Below are 25,005 nucleotides of genomic sequence, written 5' to 3'. Positions count from 1 at the left end.
TGAGGTACCATGGGCTTCCCTGAAATCAGCAGCCAGTCAGTTTTGTGTGAATGGGTAGGAGAGGAGGGAAGATCAGTGAAGGGAGGGTACTGTATGATGGCTTTCAGATTGCTGTCAATATATCTATTGTAGATAAAACATAAAACAAAGTGTGTGTGTGAGTGTGTGTGTGCGTGCGTGCGTGTGTGTGCACAACTTCGTTGGTACTTATTTCCAGTACTTGTTTCTCTCACCCAAAAATCAGAGTATATAAAACCACAGTGAATACATCAAAACCAAAATATTGAACACTAAATAAATGCCACCGGTGAAAATGGAAGAGTTATTGAACTTATCAAATGTAATAATGGTGATGTGGATCGAATCCTGAGAGTAAATTGATTTGGGGATCACCCAGTTCAGGAAGCAATCACCTAGTTGATGAGGGTATCTCCAGGTCCGGACCCTAGTCTCTGATGTGCACCATGTTTGATTTTACCTCCAGAGCAACTGCTGCTACAGAAAACAACAGGCATCTGAACGCATGTGTGCTTAAAAGGGCCCCTACATTACACTCTCCCACCAGGACCAGTGCATGAAGGTGCGGGTACTTCTACCCCTGTTGAATGACAATGAGCCGAAAGGCTGTTTACAACAAGTATCACAGATACACTGGGGACAAAAAAGTGTAGCGATCTAAGGACAATGCCGCCAGATTAAAATAAAGGGATATGTTTAATAATCCTTGATTATTTAAGATGACCTGCATCGGTCAGATGTACATTATGTGATACATTTAATGAATTAATTCCATACCTTATAAAATAAATGTATCATTTTCGTGGATTGCAGGACAGTAGAAACATATTTGAACACTATCAAATATTATTGTACTTACCAAATGATTGAATCCATGATAACAAGTCTCCACTAAGTGATAATGGAAGCACAGCATTTCCACCTGCAAAAATATTATTCCATCAAAATATAAGTATGGACTACAATTAACATTTATCAGAGTACAGTTTGTTGCCATCAAATCATGGCTGCAGAGCAAATTGAGAGTTTGTATACTAACATTTAGGAAAGTCTTGATTTTATTAATGACACACAGGTAGGTTTTATGCATGTAAACCTTCTTTGCTGCGGACAATAACAGAGGAAATACTTCTTTCCAAACAGAACACTACGCATGCCAAGAAGGCAGGGACATGTAAGTAAAATCTGTTTTGCATATTTCAATTGGCCCATGATGTCCCGCTAAACCACATGACCACCGCTGACTAATCCTGAGCCTCCTTTTTCTTCAATGTATTCCATCTGAACTTAAACTGCATCTGTTTTGAAACATCTTCCAGAGACACGTTCACTGAACCCTCCACTGATGTCCAAGAAATGGATCAGGGAGTGTGTCCAGTTTGGGAGCCAGGCAGGCAGAACTACTTCATGGTCTAGGGTGCAAACTATAATTCAATGGACCCTGGAGACAATCAAAAGAGTGATCCAAGGGTCTGAAAGAGTGCGAGAACCCCAGGCACAGTTGAAAGCCATGACTGTAACCCTACAACCTGGGATCCATTTAAATCCAGCAGGGGAGGACTGTGGCTCTGAACAAAGCAGCCTCAACATTAGCAAACAAGTCCCAATGGTGGCTGAGAAGAGGAGCTGGGAGGCTGCAGCAAAGTAACGGTGAAGGGCCAGAGGATCGCCTTCCTACTCTGAGCTTCAGTGGACTCTGACCAGGATCTGCATGTGCATGTGAGGAGGGTCAATGGCCCTCTGCTGAGCTGGGTCCCGTCGCAGCAGGCGTCCTCCCACTCCAAGACAGAACTGAGCGGTGGGCAGCAAGGAGCAAAGACCTGGAGGAACAAGCAGGCCCACCAGGGATAAAGGGGACAATAAGTAGTGCTGAGGGTGTTAAAGTAAGGAGGCTGCCATCTCATCATTTTGGTCTCTGGGGAAAGGTTGCTGCAATAAGGAATTAGAGTGATAGGGGGTGTACGAGGAGCCATGGGAGCTGGATGTGGGTCCTCGTAGATCTCACCTGCCAAGATGTAATGAGCCGGGCTAGGCCTGAGTAGCAGAATACAAAGGGCGTCTAAGGTTCAGGGTAGGTGGGATATGGTGTTCCTTTTGTTCGGGCTGAGCCGACCCCCAAGGCTTTGCATATCTAAGGAGCTGTGCTGTGAGATGGGCCCAGCCTTCCCCTCCACTTAGTTGTGTGAAGTGAGTGCTATCCAAAAGAACAGCCTTAGGGACGATGAAGAAGACTCAAGAAGCCAGGTCTATTCCCTCCTTTCCTCTTGAGGGTTGGTGCGAGGAGGAAATTAGCTAGCGTGGGGGCCATGAAAGGTTAAGCTGGTTGTGGTGTCCACTAGAGATCACTGGTGTTGCAGGTTCAGGGACAACAGCTTACATTCGAAACCTGTTTGCATTCAGGGCCTCTCAGTTCCCTGGGATATAACAGCTCATGCAGCTTTGGTATGAGCCTACCTAAAATGAATAACCAAAAGGTCAGTCCAGGCCACTCAGTGAGCAGAAAAATAACAGTATAAAGGGCATGTTACAGGTTGCCAAGGACACAAAACAGCCAGTCCCAGAATTCACCATAATTGTTTCCGTCTGGGACCTTCTAGAGAGCCAGCTAAAATAGATGGCTCAGCACCAGCCACTAAGTGGAAGATTGCTCTGATACTTTGGGTGTTTAATAAAGATAGAGCGGAAAGTGCATCCCATCTTTCTATAGCAGTAGGAGACCCAGTTCGAGGAGAGATTCTCCTCCCTCACAGAGAAGGTGGAGGATGAATGAAACAGGTCCGTTATGGCAACCTTTACCTCAGGATCTTCGCTACAGTGGCTAAAAAAGATCTGGAAGATTCCCCTTCAAACGCTCTTTGGGGAAATCCTGAAGGGCGAGGATGGCAATGACTCAACATTGCACAGGGCATACAGAGTTTACTCAAAGATAAAGCAGGGGAAAAGTATGGTATCTGAAGTTGTTATGCAAGTTCATTTCTGCAAAGAAAAAATATATCCGTCCATGACACACAAGGAGGTGTAGGTCACTCTGCGGTTTCAGCATTCTGTGGTGTGCTAGGACTCTGCAATCATCAACGCCCCAGCTCACCAAAATGATCCAGACATTGCTCAACAGACAAGAAGGAGAGACCCCATGAGTGTGGTGCAGTGACTAGTTGTTGGACAAGATCTCTTTAGCTCGCTACAAGTCTTTGGTAATCCTATGCTTAAACTTTTTTTACTGATTTGTGGAACTCCCTGAAGTTCCAAGCTCAAGGCAACCCCTGTTCATTAGCCAAGTGTAAAATCAGAGGGGAACAAATAAATCTCATAGTGTGTTGCAGCACCTCACATGTGCTCCGGCACATGCTGAGGCTCCCTAATATATTTCCCCGATAAAGGTAGGACTTTGAATCCTTGGGCATCACTGACATAACCAGCTCGAGAGAGCTCTACATTCTGCAAGATTGCCTGTGAGTTGGGAAGCCTTTTTCTAATGGGTGGTCATTTTGTGCACTAATTAGGTGATTTTTTATGTGATTTGGGGTTGATCCTGTTTCAGATGGGTAGTCGGAAGGTGAGAAATTATAAGTTACTCACTGTAGTGACTAACGTACTCTTAGTCCTCCATACTGCATGGGCGTCCCTTCCAAGGGACGGGAGACGGAACCTTTTTCACCAGTCAAAATCTTCTTCCCCTTTAAATTCAGAGGCGCGTGGGGGTGTGGCCCTGGGAGCATGCGCTGCCCTGACTCCGCCCTCCGGCGCCACACCTCAGTCCACATAGACATGTCAACAATAGATTAACATTGCCTAATGACATCAGTTTTATTAGGGGGGAGGTTGGTGGGACATATGGAAGAAAGGGGACTAAGGACTAAGAGTATGTTAGTCACTACAGTGAGTAACTTATAATTACTCTTACGTCCCGTCCCCTTTCCTCCATACAGCATGGGCAATTACAACTGAATGTAGCCCCATGGTGGAGAGGAGACCCTCCTTAAGCAAACAGATTTCTAAGAACCGCCTGTCCGAAAGCCGCGTTGGATCTAGAACCTGCATCCAAACAGTAGTGCTTGCAGAAAGCCGATGGGGTGGCCCATGTCGCTGCCCTGCTTATGACCTACCAGGGGACATGCCGCAGGAAAGTGATGGCCGTTGCCTTGGCTCTGACCGCGTGGCCGTGCATGTTGGCCGGAAGTGGCTTATGCTGTCCCTCGTAAGCTTCTTTGATGGCCGAGACCATCCAACGGGCTATGGAGGCCTTAAAGGCCTGATACCCTGACCTTGATCCACCAAAGGTGACAAAAAGTGCGTCCGACTTGCGGAAATCCTTGGTCCTGTCCAAGTAGAATTTCAGGGCACGCCTGACATCAAGGCAGTGCAGCACTCTCTGTGCCTCATCTTTGGGCTTGGCAAAAAACATTGGTAGAACTATTTCTTCTTTCAGATGGAACGCTGAAGGCACCTTGGACAAGAATGCTGGGTGTGTCCGCAAGACTACTTTAATCTTGTGAAAACGTAGTATATGGCTCTGAGGCGACCAGCGCCTTGATTTCTCTGATTCTGCGAGCCGAGGTGAGGCAGACTAGCAAGGCCGTCTTAATAGTGACTAGCCTGATGTCCGCAGACGCCATTGGTTCAAATGGTTTGTGCACTAGGGCACCCAGAACTATGTTGAGGTCCAACACGGGGTGAGGCCTCTTGATGGGCGGGTAGAGCCTGGCGAGTCCCGTCAAATGTTTCCTGACAATCGGGTCGGAAGAGGAAAAGATCTCCTCCTCTGAGTTTCTATAAGCCCCAATGGCTGCCAAGTAAGTGCAGCAAGTGTCCACCGGCACGCCAGAATGGGTGAGGTGCGCCGAGAAGGAGAGCATGTCGTACAAGGTACATGCAAGGGGTTGATACCCTTAGAGTCTGCCCAGTGGCAGATCCTGGTCCACTTGCTACGATACTGGGCCCTGGTAGACTTGCTCCTGGCACCCTGTATGATCTCTAGATTAGCCTGGGAGAGGCTGATGTGACCTAGCGTTACCTGTTCAGGAACCACGCTGTGAGTGGTAGCTTCTGTGGCGTGTGGTGGTTGACCCTGCCCCCCTGCTGTGCCAGAAGATGTGCTGGGCCCATCAGGAGGCGAATGGGCGGCCTCTCCGAGAGGCTGAGCAGCTCCGAGAACCAGGGCCTGGTGGACGCCAGGCTCATGGAGAAACATAAGCAAGACTCTTTATTATGGGCAGGAGTGCTTTTAAGTCAGTCCGGGTGTGGCTTTCCATCTTGAACTGCACGTGCAACTTTCCATCTATAAGCTGCACGTACAACTTCAAGGAGTGGCTGAGTGTGGCAAGCAGAACAGAACTAGTGGGCGGGGCCTTAAGAGCTCAGCTATAAAAGCCAACCCAACCCCAAGGCGCACGCTTCGCGTTAATCTGCATTCGGATGCAGCATAACGCTCACCGCCGCCTGGGATAAAGCAGCACTTACCTTTGGGAATCCAGTCTCCTGCCCATACGCTTAACTCCAGGAGTCAGCATTCACCTGCATTCTTCACCGCTGAGCCTGGTGTCCATTCGTCATCCTCCGGGATGCAGGACTTCAGCTCTGGGCACCGCAGCACGACCTCTTCATCCTCAGGCACGCAGGACTTCAGCTCTGGGCACCGCAGCACCACATCTTTTTCATCCACGAAGGCGGACCCTGTAAAAGGACAAAAGGCAAGGTTAGACATTACACATTTTCAGTTTGAGGTCGCGCTTGTAAAATTCTTCGCACTTATCCTTAAAAGCTCACTTACCTGCTGCCGGACCGCTGCAAAATCCTCTGCTCCTCATCTGCAGCCACCTCGTGCTCTGTAGCTCTGCTGGGCCGCAATCACACCTATTTGGGAGAAAGATAGACATTATTACAGAGCTGACAACAGGCTGTGGGAAAGACAATACAAAGACTTCAAGACAAAGAGAAAACTGAAAGACACTTACCAGAAAGGCGTGGAATTGTCGCAGCTGGACTGGACACCATGTATGAAGGACCAGTGAAGGAACTCGGCCCTCATCCTAAATGCGCCCCTGCCAGAAGTAGCAGGACGGAGAGCTCACCATTAATAATCTACAGGTGAGCCTTAATCGGTTGATGCATGCTCACGGAAACCATGCTATGGGAAGAAGGGTTTGAGAGGGAATTCACTCACAGGCCAGCAAACTTACGTCCTTGTTAGGGAGAATTCTCATTCTATGGCTAATTTCCCTTACCTAGTGGGTCCCTCAGCAGCTTTGCTGGATTTCTGGGGTTTATTTTTTCCACTTGGTAAGAGTGTGAACCTTTTTCCAACTCTTACATGTGTTTTGCCATGTGTGTTTCTACTGTTTGTGTGATCTTGGGCTCTGGAGTCACACCACTCCCTGAGCCCAACTTTTTGTGTGTGTTACACAGCACCTTCAGTGCAGTGACACAGGGTTGTTTTTAGACTTCCCAATGACTCAATTTTTCTGGGGCTGACTACTGTCCCCCAGAAACATTTAAAGTTGCCATTAACTTTATATGGTCATAATTACCACAGATCCAGTACACCCCAACTTACATGGAGTATTGAAAGGGTTAACTCCTATCCCTTTTATTTCTGTGCCTCCTGAAGCCTTGTTTCGCTCCCTTAACATTAAGAATTGACTGGTGGCAGTGGTATCTACCCTAACTTTTCTACCGCGGTTATATGACATAACGTGGTAATGTTTTAGGCTAATATAGTAGCCTCGAACATGAAATCCGCTTGACTATATTGGTTTTAATTTGGCTCCGGTTGGGTTTCGTCGCCATTTCTTCTTGTTAAAATCTTTCTTGTGTTTTACTTTGCGCAGCAAACCAGGTTTGCCCTCTTTGTTCACCGTCATTTGGCGGGGCTTCTCTAGAGAAGCCCTCCTTCTGGTGCCTCGGTGTCTAGGTAGGCTGAATGTAAGGGAGGGGTGTAGTCACCCCCTGCACAGAGTCCCCTTAGAGGCCCAAGTCGCACTTTGTGTGCATTGGCTGAGGTGGTTGTCCGGGCTGGACAACCACCCTGCTGAGTGATTGAAAGCCAGGCTGTGTGAATGGGGGATTTTGGCATAAAAGGCAGGACTCTTGGGCTAGAAGTCAGAGTCGCCACTGGAACTGCAAAGAACCGAAGAGAAGTGGAGAAGAAGACGGCTACTGCACTCCCGAGTCCCAGTAAGGCCCTGCTGCAGTCCTGAGCTATCTACCCTTCAACGACAAGAGAAGATCCAGTCCGGAGTCTTCTTCTCTTGAGCCTGGTGGGATCAACCAGCTCACTTTCCACAGCCAGAGGATCCTCTTCTTGGTCGAAATCGCTGCACACAGCTGTAGTGGTCCGGATAGCCATCTGAAGAGCCTCTCCTGTTTTAAAGGAGCGCACCTTTTATTCACCGTTGTTTTGCTGCTGCCGGCCTCATCCCTGGGTAGTGCAGATCGCTCCAGACGTCCTCCTTCTTGTCCCCACAACTGAAGCTCCAGGAACCGTGAGTCTGCAGGAACTACCAGTAACAACTGCCGTGGCACCAGCTTTTCTTCAAACAAATAAAGTACTGTGTCCGACTTCGAGGAACTAGGGTGAACCCCTTTTCTCCTCTCCAAAGGCTTGTCCTTATCTTCCTTCCCTCTTATAACTTTTGCTTCCCTTTTGACAATATCTAAGTACTCCTGGCAATCTCGAACCGTGAACTGTTCTAACCTTGTGATCCTCGACAACAGGACCCCTGTTCCGTTGACACTGGCGCAGATCTATTGACTTTTATCTACGTTTTAGAAAGTGTCCTCTGATTCTATCTGCCTTGACAAAAGTATTGCCTATGATTTTTATCCCCTATGCTCTCGTGTTAATTCATGTGCTAAGTGTGTTTGACTTTGGTAACATTTCTTCTCGTGGGTACGCCTTTCTTTAGTAAGACCGAACTTTCATTACTGTCAAAAAGTGATCGCGTATTAGCCCCCGGTAACGCTTTTGTTTCACAGCACCTGTCTGTCAAACCTCAATGTACTTACTTTGAATTGATCTGCACAAGGGAAATTGGTTTTGTGTAGTGTATTTGAAGTGTGGTTTTAATTTAATAGAAGTGACGTGTTTTATGATCAGATGGTTTAAAAATAAATGTATTATACTTTTTAACCAGAAACCTTGAGTCAGTGTTTGCTTGAGTCACAGTAATTGTAGTCCTTTGTGTAATCTCTACTACTGCTCATTTGCTCTTGAGATAAGTCTGGCTGCTCAGCCACTGCTACCACTTTTTCTGTGTAGTACAGGCTTGTACCAAAGTTGAAATTGTACTACCACTTGTAGTCTTAATCTTTTGTAGTGGTCCCTAAGGGCACTGCCCAGGATTCTGCCTAACACTGGTGTACAGCGGTGGGATTTTTAAGTATAGTGATTACACTTAGAGTGCTGCTATTACCTTGGGTCAACTAACCGCAAGGCTAAACACCACAACAATCTATTAACTGAAAAATCATGTAAAATATGGAAAACTACAGTGAAGAGAGTCTCTTAAACTACACTGCTGAGGTTTTGAGAACCATGTGTAGGGAGAGGAGCCTCTCTGGTAAAGGAAAAAAACCTGAACTGGTTGCTAAATTATTGGGAAAACAAACTCTGGAGAGTGGGTCAGAAGGGCCTACCACTCCAGCAAATGTGGATACTGATGTTTCTGACTCTGAGAGTGTTGGATTAGAAGAAGTAGATGACTCTTTGTTAGGAGGCCCTACCAATCCCCAGCCTGCTCAGAAACCCCAATCTCTGTCCACAGGGACACCAACAGGTCCTACACCCACTCCTGAATTTATTGGCCTTCAGACAATGAGTCTTGAATTAGAAGTGAAATGTATTGAGGCACAAACTGCCATGAAACATCAAGAATTAAGGCTCAGGGAAATGGAGATGGCTCATGCTTTAGAGATGAAGAAATTGTCTTTGGGAAGTGCTTCTCTCCCAGAATCTTCCAGGTCTTCCAGCCCTAAGAGACCCCGTATGCCAAAGGAAATGATTTGTATGTATGAGACTAAACTTGATGTTTTGGATTGGTTAGCAATGTTTGAGTATAATCATGGGATTCAGGGTATCACAGGAAATCAGTTGATTCCTTGGCTTTTCTCTAGGCTCCCCCCTGTTGCAAGTGATGCTGTAATGGAGTTGGGGGAGGAGGATAAGCAGGATTATGAGTGTGTGAAGCTAGATTTGGTAGCTAGATTTGGGAAGGCCCCTCCCCAGTACCTTAAGAGGTTTAGGACCCTCAAAAGCATGATGGTACCGCTTGGGCTACCTGGGTGTGTGAATGTTTGAAAAGCTTAGATGGTTGGGTTAAGGGTTACAAAGTAAACACTTATGAAAGTTTGAGTAATCTTGTTATGTTGGAGTCAATTTATGATGCCTGCTCTCCTGAGCTTAGACAGCACTTGGCTGATTCAAAGGAGATCAATCCTAAGAAGTTAGCTAAGGCTGCTGACTTGTGGGTTGCCAACAGGGCTACTCATAAGGATTCTGGGGCAACTCAGAAGAAGGATGAGGGAAAGCAGCCAAAGAAAGATAACAAGGAGAATTCCAATAACACCCATCCAAAAGAGGGCCCCAAACATAACCAGGTTAAGCCACAGGGGAAACATAATCAGGCTAGTGTACCATCTGGACCCAAATCAGATGGAGGTCAGAACAAACCCCCATTCATCAACACATTTGGGAAATGTTATGCTGGTGGGTCAACTGACCATGTGAAAGGGGATCCCAGATGTAAGGATAAACCTTCAGGGGCCCACACTGTCTCCTTAGCCTTCTCCCAGGTGGAAGAAGTACCTATAGCCAGTGGAAGCTTTCAGTTACTAGCTGATGAGCTCACGACAGTCTCAGCTAGTGTTTCTTTAGTGTCCTTGGGTCTTTGGGAACAACATAACTTAGATGTCTATAACTCAATCCCAGATAATACTAAAGAGTATTATAAAGATAGTGTTCTTGTGAATGGTCAGGAGACCCCTGCCATTAGAGACACTGGATCCAGCATAACTGTGGTTGATGAATATTTTTTCAAGGTAGAGGATGTTGCTAAGGCACCCAAATACCTAACCAAGTTAGCTGGAGGCCCTGTGGAAATGGTTCACCAGTTACCAGCTCTCATCCAGTGCAATGACATGACTGTCAGAATACCTGTTAGCGTGCAGAGTGAAGTACCCAGGAGAGTTCTGTTGGGTAATGACCTGAAAACTCTTGGAGTTGTGTCTAGTACCCCCAGACCTCCCAGTAAGAGGAAGCAAGAGCTCACAAGGCCTGCTAGGGCGAGAACCTTGAAAGGCACTCCTGGGGACCTGATAGAAGAAGCTATCACCCCAAGTACACAGGACTTACTTACTGCTATTGCAAGACAAAAAGAGACAAAGGGGAAACCCAAGTCTACCAGCAAGAAAACAGCAAGCACCCCGTGCCTACAAGGACATCACCAAGACTGTCCACAGTCACACCTGTGACTCCTCCACCAGCTGAGGCTGAGTGTGAGGTTCAACCCTGTATGGTTCAACCAGATACTGAAGACTCAGATCTGGAAGATGATCTTACTCTGGTTGGAGATCTTGACCCTGTTGAACATCCTGAGCTGCAGTCGTTACTGGCAGAAGTTGGACCCAACAGGGCAGACTTCAGCAGAGGACAAAGAGAGTGTCCTACTCTTGAAGGTCTTCGCCTACAGGCAGCTTCTCAGCTCGATGGGGAAGAGCCTGGGAAGTATAGGTTGCACTGGGAAGATGGGCTCTTCTACAGTGAACCGACTGAGTCAACCCCTGGGGACTGCAAAAGACTTGTAGTACCCCTAGTGAACCGACTCCAGTTCCTACAGTTAGCCCACGAGATACCTTTGGCTGGTCACTTAAGTTTTAAGAAGACCAAGGAAAGGCTCTCACTTTACGTCTACTGGCCTAAGATGGGTTCAGAAGTAGACTAATTCTGTAGGAGCTGTCACACTTGCCAAATCTCTGGCAAGAGTGGTGCCAAGAATGTGGCACCCTTGGTGCCTCTCCCAGTGGTGGGAGTTCCTTTTGAAAGGGTTTGGATTGACATTGTTGGTCCTTCTGACCCTCCCACATCTTCAAGTAACCGGTTTATCCTGGTTGTGAATACCATGCTACTAGGTATCCTGAAGCAATACCTATGAGAACTGTTACGGCTCAGGCAGTGGCTAAGGCCGTACTTGGTATTTTTACAAGAGTAGGTTTTCTTAACGAAGTGATATCTGACAGGGGATCAAATTGTATGTCCCACTACATGCAAGCCATGTGGAAAACCTGTAGAGTCACTTACAAGTTCTCTACTGCCTACCACCCACAAACCAATGGATTGGTGGAGAGGTTTAACAGAACTATGAAGAGCATGATAGGTGCTTTAGAAGAACCCCTTAAAAGAAAGTGGGACCTTCTACTGCCATGGCTTCTCTTTGCATATAGAGAAATTTCTCAGGAGGGAGTAGGTTACAGTCCCTTTGAACTTCTCGATGGCCATCCAGTCAGAGGTCCATTTGGCCCTGATTAAGGTGGAGGGGGTGGGGGGGCTTGGAGAGTGCTCCTTCCCCAAAGCCAGTCAGAGTGACTGACTATGTGATAGGTCTCCGGAGGAGAATGTCACACATGATGGCAGAGGCAAGTGATAACTTGAGGGCTGGTCAAGCTCTCGTCAAACATTGGCATGACCAGAAGACTAACATGGTTGAGTTTACTCAACACCAGCTTGTTCTTGTTACGGTTCCTAAAAGGCAGAGGGCCTTGCATGACAAGTGGATAGGACCCTTCAAAGTTGTGGGTAAACTTGGAGAAGTGAACTATCTGGTGGACTTAGGCAATCCTAAGGAGGCTCCCAGAGTCTTTCGCACCAACAGTTTAAAGGCTTATGTCTCTAGACCTGAAATAGGAGCTTTGCTTCTAGCTTCAGTTCAGGAGGAGGAGGAGAATGAACCTCTGCCTGACCTCCTCAGAGGCTTACCTTTAGATGAGAAAGTGGAAGGAGTTACTCTCTCATCCAGTCTAACATCTGGCCAGCAGGATGAGTGCAAATTACTGTTAAATCAGCTTGCCTCCCTGTTCTCCCTTTGACCAGGCTTGACCCCTTGGGGCCAGCATGATATCCTCACTTGTGACTGTTTACCTGTGAAAAGCAGGGGGTACAGAATGTCAGACAATGTAAGAGCCCATATAAGGAATGAGGTCAACAAGATGCTTGATCTTGGGGTTATAGAGCCCTCTACTACACCATGGTCTAGCCCAGTTGTGCTTTTACCAAAGGCAGGATCCAAGGAGTTGAGGTTCTGCGTGGACTATAGAGCTCTAAATGCAGTCGCAAAGACTGATGCCCATCCTTTACCTAGGACAGATGAGCTTGTGGATAAACATGGTTCAGCCAAGTACCTCAGCAGCACATTTGACCTAACCTCAGGCTATTGGCAAATAGCCCTGACGGACCATCCCAAGGAGATAACTGCATTCTCCACCCCAGCAGGCCTCTACCAGTTTAAGGTAATGCCTTTTGGACTAAAGAATGCACCTGCTACACTTCAGAGGATGGTCAATCAAGTTCTGAATGGGATGGAGGACTTCTGCATGGCATACCTGGATGACATTGCAGTGTTCAGCCCTACATGGAAAGAACATATTGATCACCTAGGGTATGTTTTGCAGGCTCTTGAACAGGCCCATCTGACCATAAAGGCAAGTAAATGCCAAATTGGTCGGAGCAAAGTGGTCTACCTTGGACATGAGGTAGGAGGAGGTGAAATAAGGCCATTGCCTAGGAAAGTATAAGCTGTACAAAACTGGGCCTCCCCTACTCCCTACTACTCAAACCCAAGTGGGAGCCTTCATAGGTCTCACTGGGTACTACAGGAACTTCATAGAGAACTATGAGACCATAGCTTCTCCGTTGAATGTTATCTCCTATCCCAATTTTTCTAAAAAGGTCAGGTGGAATGAGGAGTGCACTCAAGCCTTTGAAGGCCTGAAGAAAGCCATTTGTCAAGCTCCAGTCCTAAGAGCTCCTGACTATCACCAACCCTTCATTGTACAAACTGATGCTTCTAAAGCAGGTATAGGTGCAGTCCTTAGTCAACTGGATGAGAAAGGTAGGGAACATCCCATTTGTTTCATCAGCAGGAAGTTAAAGGATCCTGAGACGAGGTGGGCAACAATAGAACGGGAATGTTTTGCTATTCTGTGGGCACTGAAGAAGTTTAGACCATACTTATATGGATCTACTTTCATTATTCAGAGTGACCACCAACCCTTGAGATGGCTGATACAAATGAAAGGGGAAAACCCTAAACAACTAAGATGGTCAATCTGCCTCCAAGGGTTTGATTTTTCCATTGAGCACAGAGCAGGAAGTCACCACCAAAATGCTGATGGTCTCTCTAGGATGTTTATAACCTTCTAGAGGTTTGAGATCCATCCAGGAGTGGGTTAAATCCTCCGGTCCCTTAGTCTGTGGGGGGCGAGTGTTAGGGAGAATTCTCATTCTATGGCTAATTTCCCTTACCTAGTGAGTCCCTCAGCAGCTTTGCTGGATTTCTGGGGTTTATTTTTTCCACTTGGTAAGAGTGTGAACCTTTTTCCCACTCTTACATGTGTTTTGCCATGTCTATTGCTACTGTTTGTGTGATCTTAGGCTCTGGAGTCACACCACTCCCTGAGCCCAACTTTTTGTGTGTGTTACACAGCACCTTCAGTGCAGTGACACAGGGTTGTCTTTTAGACTTCCCAATGACTCAATTTTTCTGGGGCTGACTACTGTCCCCCAGAAACATGTAAAGTTGCCATTAACTTTATATAGTCATAATTACCACAGATCCAGTACACCCCATTTTACATGGAGTATTGGAAAGGGTTAATTCCTATCCCTTTTTATCTGTGTCTCCTGGAGCCTTGTTTGGCCCCCTTAACATTAAGACTTGGCTGGTGGCAGTGGTATCTACCCTAACTTTTCTACCGCGGTTATATTACCTAACGTGGTAATGTTTTAGGCTAATATAGTAGCCTCGAACATGAAACCCGCTTGACCTTATTGGTTTTAATTTGGCTCCGGTTGGGTTTCATCGCCATTTCTTGTTGTTAAAATCTTTCTTGTGTTGTACTTTGCGCGGCAAACCAGGTTTGCCGTCTTTGTTCACCGTCATTTGGCGGGGCTTCTCTAGAGAAGCCCTCCTCCTGGCGCCTGGGTGTCTAGGTTGGCTGAATGTGAGGGAGGGGTGTAGTCACCCCCTGCACAGGGTCTCCTTGGAGACACAAGTCGCACTTTGGGCCTCATTACGACCCTGGCGGAAATGGAAAAATGATGGCGGAAATGCAATACCGCCATCGAACACCGCTCGTTGCGATTATGACCCGTCACCGTAAAGTACGATGCCATTAGCGACACCGCAGTGAACGGCAACGCTAACTGCACCAAGTACGCGCACGCGCGCCTTGCAAAACCGGAATCACCGCCATGGCGCAACGGTACGCGAATTCTGACCCTAGCGGACATGTACTGAACGCCATCAAGCACGTCGTAAAGTACCATTCCGCCATGGCGAGAAATACGGCATCGTGAACCAACCGTAAATGGCCCACTGAGTGCCTGTACTCCACTCCCTGGCCACATTGCACAACTCCTGGCAGGCGCAATGTACTCACACTATGCAACCAGTGAAATCTACAATTCACCCATGCATGCCAACGTAGAAATGCATGCAGGGGCTCAAAGCGCCCCGTGAGTGGGCATCCATGTACGGCATGTCACCATAGCCGTACTGATGCAGCACAGGCATGTGAAGGTACAATACATCAAAATGAAAATCAAGAACACATGACACAAAACAACAGTAGTCCCCCATCGCTTGCCACCAGCGCAAGGCAACATCCAAAACAGCATCCTGAGGGGGATTGCACCAGCCCTGTACTCTTGCCAGTAAACAAACCAACCATCAGCAGAAGCATGTACCACACAAGTTGGCAGAGTGACTGAGCAGCCAGGCTCATCCCAAGAGGGGCCGATGGGAGCTGCAGGGCACAGATGGCATGAATACAGAAGCTATTCCAATGGACATGACCCCAGTCCCCCTCCAACAAACGCACGCAAACACAGTCACCTGTGACCAGCCACATTCTGAACATCCCATCATTCCACCAATCGACCTGGCTGACAGGCACCAGTCGGCCAAAAGCCAATCCCCCGCCCCTGAACAGCACATCATGTAAACAGTCACAATGGCAGCCCCTATCCGTGACCATACTGTGCTACGTAGGCAAACGCGGCCAGTACTGTACCACACAACTCAACTCAGAAGGCGGAACACAATGCAGATCATCTCGCAATACATACCGCCACAAATCGAAAATCGCCACATCACCTGCAAAGAATAACGCAACACGACAAATATCGGAATACAATTTAAATGCACATCCAAATGACAAAGGCCCCACAGCAATTTGCAAAATAACACCAAAACATCCATCATCACCGAGGGCTGCATCTGCAATAATTGACCAGCTTCCACTTGTGTGACGCCCTGTACCATCATGGCACACAGGGCCTACATCAACGTTCCAAAAGGCAACATGGAAGCGGCAAGAACCGCAGGTCCGTCCCATGAGGCAGGCACTAGTCGAGCTGAAAGGCCGAAATGTTGCACCTAGCCACCAGTACAGCGTAAGGGCATGTGGCCCATTGGCGATCGTCCCATAAGATCGAAATGGTGCTCCACTGATTCACCCGAAGCTGCAGGTGTCGAGAGTAAAACCCATCTGGAGGAGTGGCGTAGAGATGGCATCTGCAATAGGGCAGGAGATACCTGTCACCCAAATGAAACACAAATTAACCGATTGCATTACGGGACTCATGATGCATTACAATCTTCATTCAACACACCAAATCCACACCCATATGCATGCTAGCCCACTCCAAAGGAATATACAGACCCCTAAATCAGTATCGATTCATAACGAAATCAATCGAGGTAAATACACCATTGGCAACGTCGGTTACTGTGCATGCGTCCGTCAAGATAGAACCCATGACATGGGATTAGTAACGTGCCTAGACACAAGTGTATGAAGGCGCGTCGAGACAGGGAGGATCCGACAAGGGCAGATAGACGTAAGTCCCACTATGGCAGCCTTGCATCACATAGCGCAGGGGAAGGGGAGTGATTCAAAAAACCCATGTACATGGCAGACCCTAAACGGAATCATCTGTCCATGCATCCATTCATCATTCCCTCATCCCGCAATGAAAACGCATGAATATTCACTCACATAATATGTGAAACTTCCATCGCGTCTGTGCGTAATGCAGTCTGCAAAAACCACTGTGCTCCTGGCCGGATCTGTAGTGTTGTGAAGCAAGATGGATTTGGGAACGTCCTGCCTTATCGTCCACTACGCTATTGCACATCCCATTCAATTCATATCATTCATTGCTTGCTCGTTATGGGCCATGTCCCAAGGACATTCTACAATAGAACGTTACATTTCCAGCCAGACCTGTGGGCGTATCCTCGCCGCTACTTCAAAACCAAAAATGCTGGCCTTCGAATTCCTCACTTGCAACATTACGTCGAAAAGGCTTCTGTGAACGCTTGCATTCACAATTACATCAATGTAGTGCGGCTGTGTGTCATAATGCTAACTGGCTGCAATCACAAATGGGACGCCACGCCCGTCGGTGAAGTACGTTACTGTGCTGCATGAGGGTCGGCCATCGATCGAGCCCTACATACCACTGACTCTTCACAGGTATGTAAGCGGCTGCAATCATAGCATGTGTAACAATGGGAGCATAGCATGAAAATCAGTCAAAGTACATCACACTGCCATCGGGATTTGATACATGATTCCAATCCCAAGATGCCATGCGGCCAAATGCAGCCTTACGTGCGGGACGTGCTCGGCCAGAAGGGATTGCATCTGCCACAGATTCATTCAATCAGCACAGGTGGAGGCCATACAGGCCGACAGCACATATATAGCAGACCCAAACCCCTCCCACAACCACTCCCACTCCAAAATGCTACCGGCAGGACTAGCGATGTTGGGCCTGGGGGACCAGATAGCACTGCAAGTGCTACAACTACAAGAAGACGACGAACAACAACAGGTACAACAACCGGGCGCACAGGGGAGACGGAGGAGAAGGAGGAGGAGGAGGGCAAGGCAGGGTCAGCAAGGCCCACAAGCACTGCCACTACCACCACGCAGGCGGCCCGCAATCCCACGCCTCCGAGCCGATCCGTTCAACCTCACTGCTGAGCAGATCCACACCCTCTACCGTTTGGACCGGGACACCATAATCGCCATTGTGGACATGACACATGCTGACCTCGTGAGCATGATAGATAGCCCAACCGCCATCCCACCCCTACTGAAGGTGGTGTCTGCACTCCACTTCCTGGCCACAGGCACCTACCAGCACACAGTGGGACAGTTGCATGGCATTTCACAGCCACTGTTCTCACGGACACTCTTCCAAGTGCACGATGCCCTCCTGAAGCACGCCGACGACCACATCACACTACCACGCACGTACCAGGAGATTACCAACGCAAAAGTGGGATTCCATGCACTTGGCGGCATCCCGGGTTGCATTGGTGCCATCGACTGCACCCATGTTGAATTGGTTGTCCCACATGCCATGGAGGTCCAGTACCGCAACCGGAAACAATTTCATTCAATCAATGTGCAAATGGTGTGTGACTCCAACAAGATCTTTACGCATTGTTGTGCCAGATTTCCAGGATCTACCCATGATTCTATGGTCCTGAGGAACACAAGAATACCACGCTACATGGAGCGACACGCAGGGCACAGATCCTGGCTACTCGGTGAGTCTCATTCCATGCATGACATCGTGGCCCATTTGATGCGTCAATGACCTTGCAGGAGGGGGGGGGGGCTACTTAGCACTATCATTCCACTGACACCCTTTATTCGTCTCATACAGGTGATGCCGGGTATCCACTGAAGAGATGGCTCCTTACACCAATCCGGAACCCACAGAACGAGCATGAGGAGGACTACAACCATGCCCACTCACGTACCCGTGTGGTCATTGAACAGGCATTCGGCCTACTGAAGGCTCGTTTCCGCAGCCTCAGCAGGTCTGGCGGGGCACTCATGTACAGCCATGAGAAGGTTTCTAAGATGGTCATGGCATGTGTCATGCTGCACAACATGTGCATACGTAGGAATGTGCCCATGCCCCCTGACGCTGTACTGCATGCACCTGAAGATGATGATGATGATGAGGGTGGGGATGTGGAGGCACCTCAAGGAGTCCATGAGGCACAGGATGCACGTGCAATCCGACAGAGCATCATAGATGCATGCTTCTAGCAACCACGCATGGTGCCTATTACACGGAAAGGGGACCTGTGGCACTGTGTGTGTGTAGTACAGGCACATTGTGGACTGTACGCCTATGAAGGCCTCGTACGCAAATATCAATGTCCACACATGTCATTGGATGATAATGAGGTGCTGTATTGTTAATGTGATTTGATTTATACACCCTATGGACCCGCCACCCAGTGAAGCCCAACACACCCCCTCCACCCTACTACCTCCCCCCCCAACACCAGTGTCCAAATATGCATGCTGTCCGTGGGTAGACGCTATTGCAAGCCCCCTCTACGGGTATCAGGGGCACCCCTGCCCGTGGAGCGCAGGTTCCTGCCAGATCTGCGTTGGGGGCTGCCCTGGACGGAACTTGCCACGGATGATGTCTCTGCCTGCTCGCGTCCATGCATGTCTCTGAGGGTTTGTGAGAGCTCCGAGAGCACACGGCGCACAGCAGCAAGTTCAGCACAAACGTCTTTGGACGTCGCATGCAGTTCCCCCCTCAGGCTCTCGGTGCTTTTCTCCATTTGTGCTCTCAGGCTCTCGGTGCTTTTCTCCATTTGTGCTCTCAGGCTCTCGGTGCTTCTCTCCATTTCTCCCCTGAGGCTCTCACTACTTTTCTCTATTTGTGCCCTGAGTGTCTCGGTGGATGTTTCCATGGCTGCCCTGGAACCCCCGCATTCATTTGCATGGTCCTTGAGTAGCGTGGACACTTCCTGCTGTTGCTCGATCAGCAGGTCGAGGGACTGTTGCCTCTGCTGGGCCATGGACATTTGCGGTGGTGTGACAGGGGGGCTGCTCAACACATGTTGCCTTGGCACAGGACTTGTGGGGGTTGGCCAGTCGTCGTCTTCAGGGTGCCCCTGCGTGGTTTCGTCATGGTGTAGGGGATGGAACATGCAGGGGGATTGGGAAAGGTCATGGATGGTACCTACGTCGCCAGCACTGTTTTCCGTGTCGGAGCATGCTGGCATGACAGCTGTGTCACCTATGGTGCTGCTACCACCAGAGGCAGTGCCATCAGATACGTTCTTTGGGGGGACCTGTGGTGCTGGGGTTGTGGACTTGCTGGCTGCTGGGGTGCCTGTTGCAGTCCCCTCCAGTGTGCTGCCACTTGATTCCTGCTGCTGCCGTGTCTTGATCCTTGCACCTGAGGTGGAGGCTCTTGGGACGTTGGTCCTGGCCCTCTTTGCAGGCGTGCTGGTAGGGGTGTCCTGCAGCTCGTCGTTGGTATCGGACCCTGTGGTGGAGTAAAGAGGGGCGAGCGTTAGTTATGGGTCTGTCGGATTTGGAATGGCAACGTATCAAATGCATTGGGGTGGTACATGAGGCTGATTTGGGACTGGGCCTTGGAGGTGGTCTCATTTTCGTGTGGATTGAGGATGCATTCATTTGGCTGCCTGCAGTTAGGGGGTGCATGCTGCACATGTAGGGGTTGTTTATGGCATCTTGATTGATTTGTTTATTCATTCTGACTTTTAGAGGGCGCTGTCAGGGCAAAGTATGTATTGCACTATGGGGTCACATGGTACTGCACATGTTCGTGTTTTGTGGATTTCGCATTGTTTCTCTTGGCCAACCTACCTGATTCTCCGGATGTCGGCACTCCTTTCTCCATCCCTCCGACTCCCTCTATGCTCTCCATTCCTATGGTGGAGGCGCAGATATCCTCCCAGGGGGTCAACTTGATGGGCGACTCTGAACCCCCCCCGGTAGCTGTGGCGATGTTCCTGTTCGCAGAAAGTATGCTGCGTACGCGGATCCGCAGGTCGTCCCACCGCTTGCGACATTGCTGTGGCGTGCGGGGTGTTGTCCCCACCGCACTTACGCGCTGTGCCACCAGGGCCCATATGGCCTTCTTGTTGGCAAGGGCCGTCCTGGTCATTTGACTGGAGAAGACGACGGCGGCATTTTCCTGGAGGGTCTCGGTGAGCACGGTCAGTTCCTCTCGGGAGAAGTGTACCTGCCGCTTGCGATCACACGCTTTCTTGGCTACCTTTCCCATATTTATTTTTTTAACTGGGGTTGCTAACGGGTTGGGATGTGTGTCAGGGTCGGATTTTTAATGGTTGTGTTGGGATTCGGATTTTATAGTTGTGCGGCGTGCTGTTTCCCGTTCCGGCCACATGCTTTTACTTCCGTTTCCGTATATTTACGGTGCCCGTAATTTGCGGTGCCCGCTCGTTACGGTGACCGCTCATTACGGTGACCGCTAAGATGGGTGGCGGTATTGCACCTGGTGCAGCGTACGGCGGCGGTAAGGGCCGTTTTGGGTTCATTTCCGCCATCGCAGCCTTTCGGATTCTGCCATGGCGTAATGCTCGTGCCCGATGGGTCGTAATTAGCCGCACTTTGCTCCTTCGTGCAATGGCGGAAACGCTATTTACGCTGTTGCGGTCCGGTCAGTCACTTTCCGCCAGGGTCGTAATGAGGCCCTTTGTGTTCATTGGCTGAGGTGGTTGTCCGGGCTGGACAACCCCCCTGCTGAGTGATTGACAGCCAGGCTGTGTGAATGGGGGATTTTGGCATAAAAGGCAGGACTCTTGGGCTAGGAGTCAGAGTCGCCACTGGAACTGCAAGGAACCGAAGAGAAGCGGAGAAGAAGACAGCTGCTGCACTCCCGAGTCCCGGTGAGGCCCTGCTGCAGAACTGAGCTATCTACCCTTCAACGAAAAGAGAAGATCCAGTCCAGAGTCTTCTTCCCTTGAGCCTGGTGGGATCAACCAGCTCACTTTCCACAGCCAGAGGATCCTCTTCTTGGTCGAAATCGGTGCACACAGCTGTAGTGGTCCGGATAGCCATCTGAAAAGCCTCTACTATTTTAAAGGAGCACACCTTTTATTCACTGTTGTTTCGCTGCTGCTGGCCTCATCCCTGGGTAGTGCAGATCGCTCCAGACGTCCCCCTTCTTGTCCCCAACGACTGATGCTCCAGGAACCGTGAGTCTGCAGGAACTACCATGAACAACTGCTGTGGCACCAGCTTTTCTTCAAACGAATAAGGTACTGTGTCCGACTTCGAGGAACTAGGGTGAACCCCTTTTCTCCTCACCAAAGGCTTGTCCTTATCTTCCTTCCCTCTTATAACTTTTGCTTCCCTTTTGACAATATCTAAGTACTCCTGGCAATCTCAAATCGTGAACTGTTCTAACCTTGTGATCCTCGACAACAGGACCCCTGTTCCGTTGTCACTGGCGCAGGCCTATTGACTTTTATCTACGTTTTAGAAAGTGTCCTCTAATTCTATCTGCCTTGACAAAAGTATTGCTTATGATTTTTATCCCCTATGCTCTCATGTTAATTCATGTGCTAAGTGTGTTTGGCCCAGTCGAAGGTTGCAATCCCTGGACCACCATGAGAGGTCCGGGTGAAGTGATGGAGGAATGTTGATCATCTATGACTAAGAGCCCCGCTCCTGGTTCCAAGAGGCTGCAAAGTGCAGCTGTATCCTCCTCATCCTGATTCTCGTGTGGGGGATGGCCAACAGGAATGCTGCCATGAGACCCAGTTGGTGTTGGTACAACCAGGCCGAGGTCACTTCTCTGCTGAGGAAGTGCACAGTGCCCCTAAAAGGTCAGTCTCTGCGTGGGCTGCAGCTGCGACTTCTTGAAGTGTGTTTGACTTCGGTAACATTACTTCTTGCGGGTACGCCTTTCTTTAGTAAAACCGAACTGTCAATACTGTCAAAAAGTGATCGCGTATTAACCCCCGGTAACGCTTTTGTTTCACAACACCGGTCTGTCAAACCTCAATGTACTTACCTTGAATTGATCTCCACAAGAGAAATTGGTTTTGTGTAGTGTATTTGAAGTGTGGTTTTAATTTAATAGAAGTGAAGTGTTTTATGAACAGATGGTTTAAAAATAAATGTATTATACTTTTTAACCAGAAACCTTGAGTCAGTGTTTGCTTGAGTCACAGTAATTGTAGTCCTTTGTGTAATCTCTGCTACTGCTCATTTGCTCTTGAAATAAGTCTGGCTGCTCAGCCACTGCTACCACTTTTTCTGTGTAGTACAGGCTTGTACCAAAGGTGAAATTGTACTACCACTTGTAGTCTTAATCTTCTATAGTGGTCCCTAAGGGCACTGCCCAGGATTCTGCCTAGCAGTCCTCTCATATCTATGCAGTAGGAGTGTTCCAATTCATCGAAGCAGCCCACAGCCTGTTTGCAGAGGGAGAAAGCAGACCGGGTTTCTACTTCCTGGGAGGGCTGCAACCGTGCCCCAACGTCTCCAGAGACCAGGTGAGCGTAACACTCGAGAGAGGAGTCCGTGGTGATGGTGACCTGCGGGGTCGGTTGCCGGAAGGGCTTGCCCAGTCGAAGGTTGCAATCCCTGGACCACCATGTGAGGTCCGGGTGAAGTGATGGAGGAATGTTGATCATCTATGACTAAGAGCCCCGCTCCTGGTTCCAAGAGGCTGCAAAGTGCAGCTGTATCCTCCTCATCCTGATTCTCGTGTGGGGGATGGCCAACAGGACTTCTGCCATGAGACCCAGTTGGTGTTGGTACCACCAGGCCGAGGTCACTTCTCTGCTGAGGAAGTCTACAGTGCCCCTAGAAGGTCAGTCTCTGCGTGGGCTCCAGCTGCGACTTCTTGAGGTTGAGTGAAAAACCCAGCAAACTTGTGCAGTGTGTTCATAAGAGCGTGGGAAGTATGGTGCACTGCTTCTGGAGATGTCGCCCTGACAAGCCAGTCATCGAGGTATGGGTAGATGTGGTGGCCCTGCGACCTGAGGAGGGCCGCCACAGTGTTCATCAGCCCGGTAAAGACCCTGGGGGCCCGAGTTGAGGCCGAAAGGAAGAACCTTGTATTGGAAATGGTAGCCCATGGTCCTGAATCGTAGAAAAGAATGATGAGGCTGCCAGATCGGGACATGTAGGTATGCGTCCTTCAGATCCAGGGAGCACATCCAGTCTCCCTTGCACAATGTCTCTGCTATCAAAGCTGGCGTAACCATCTTGAATTTTTGTAGAGGTAAGGAGCGGTTGAGGGTGGAAAGGTCCAGCACAACTCTCAGGCCTGCCTGGTTCTTCTTCTGAATGGCGAAAAATCCTGGAGTAAAAGCCAAAGCCTCGCTGGAGGCTGGGACCTCCTCCACTGCCTGGCTCTGGACGAGCGACCGGATCTCCGCCAAAAGAGTTGCTGTCCCAACCTGTGGGAGTGGAGGGGAGGAGGGAGGAGAGCCTGGGATAGAGAGGCGGTACCCCTTGGAGACTACCGAGAGGAACCAGGGGTCCGCAAAATTCCGGTGCCAGAAATGTGCATTGAGAGCAGGCTTGCCCCCCACTGGAGACACGTAAACCCAGAGGGGCGTGTCATGCTTTGTTACCCTCTGAGGCTGTTGTGGAGGAGGGGGACTGGAAAAAGCCCTTACACCCCCCTTTTGTTGTTTGCTCCGATGTTGAGTCGGCGAATGGTCAGGCTGCCTGGACCTCCGCTCTTGGAAGCCGCAGACCCCTCCATATGTACGCCCCTTGTCCGAGCGCTGCTTTGACTGGGTGTACGTTTTGGGCATGGTCTTTGTCAAGATGGATAAAGACTTGGCCGTTTGTGAGCTCTTTTTCGTTTTATCCAGCTCCTCGTCTGTTGTGGAGTGGAAGAGGTCACCCCCTTCGAACGGAAGATCTAAGATGCAATCCTGGATATCCAGATTGAATTTCGTCACATGGAGCCAGGCCGTTCTTCTCTTGTCCGTGGCAATGCGGGCCACGGTGGACTCGATGATGTCTTGCGCCACCATCTTGGTCTCTGCCAATCCCGCCTTGAATCGTGATTGGCTCTGTGCCGGAAGCCCTGGGAGGAAATCTGCGATTTCCCGCCAGACCCTCTGGTTAACGGCTGCCAGAATGGCACCCACGTTGGCTTGACGAAGGTGCAAGGATGCGCTGGAATATAGCTTCTTCCCTTACGCCTCCAAGATCTTCTCCTCCTTGCCTAGCAGCACCGCAGAGGAGGAGGCTGAGGACGACTGAGGCTTGAAGTATAGTGATGCCACAGCGATCACCGAGGAATGTGGCTGAGGATGGGCCAATAGCAAGAGTGTATCCCCTTCCATCTGCCTGTACTTTGCGTCCAGGCGTTTGTTCACTGGCTGGACTGAGTGGGGCTTGAGCCAACCCTTCTTGGCCAAGGCAACTACGTCCTTCTGCATCAGGATCCCCGTTCTAGTCACAGGCCGTAGCGTGAGGACTTCTGCGAGGACCCCCTCTGCTGACTGCTCGACCTCGGGTTGAGGAAGGCCCAAATACTCTGCCAGACCTGCCAGACGTTCGTGGAATGCTTTGGCCGAAGATGGTGTGCCAGGGTCCTTCTCCTCATCTGTGTCCCCCTGCTGGTCCTGTTTGTCAGGGTCCGGAGGCAGGGAGTTGGGAGCCGTGGGCTACGGTGTGGAGACCGGTGCCGGAGGCTGGGGCTCTTACAGAATCGCCTGGATATGAGGCTGAACAGGGGCCAGAGGCGTCTGCACCGGCGCCTGAGGGGCCGGAGCCATTGGAGGGAGCATGTCCTTGATGGCGTCCCTGAGGATGTCCCCCATCCGAGGAGATTTCATGAGCCAGAGGAACCGTTCAAAGAACCTGTCCTCGCTGGCCGGATCGGTGGTAAGCGATATTGACGGGGTAGCAAGGGGCTGCTGG

General features: G+C 49.5%; 1 protein-coding gene across 1 annotated transcript in view; it reads right to left on the bottom strand.

The window, feature by feature from the left end:
* LOC138525550 (uncharacterized) overlaps positions 1-25,005 on the bottom strand; it is a 1,931,438-nt gene that overhangs the window by 1,126,821 nt on the left and 779,612 nt on the right. The window contains exon 5 of the mRNA XM_069635597.1: positions 878-940. Coding sequence (XP_069491698.1) covers positions 878-940 — 63 coding nt within the window. The remainder of the gene's footprint in view (positions 1-877; positions 941-25,005) is intronic.

Source organism: Ambystoma mexicanum, chromosome 7p (assembly GCF_040938575.1).
Source record: "Ambystoma mexicanum isolate Mex_15411 chromosome 7p, UKY_AmexF1_1, whole genome shotgun sequence".
Taxonomy (NCBI): Eukaryota; Metazoa; Chordata; class Amphibia; order Caudata; family Ambystomatidae; genus Ambystoma; species Ambystoma mexicanum.
This window is presented reverse-complemented; position numbering and strand designations above follow the sequence as displayed.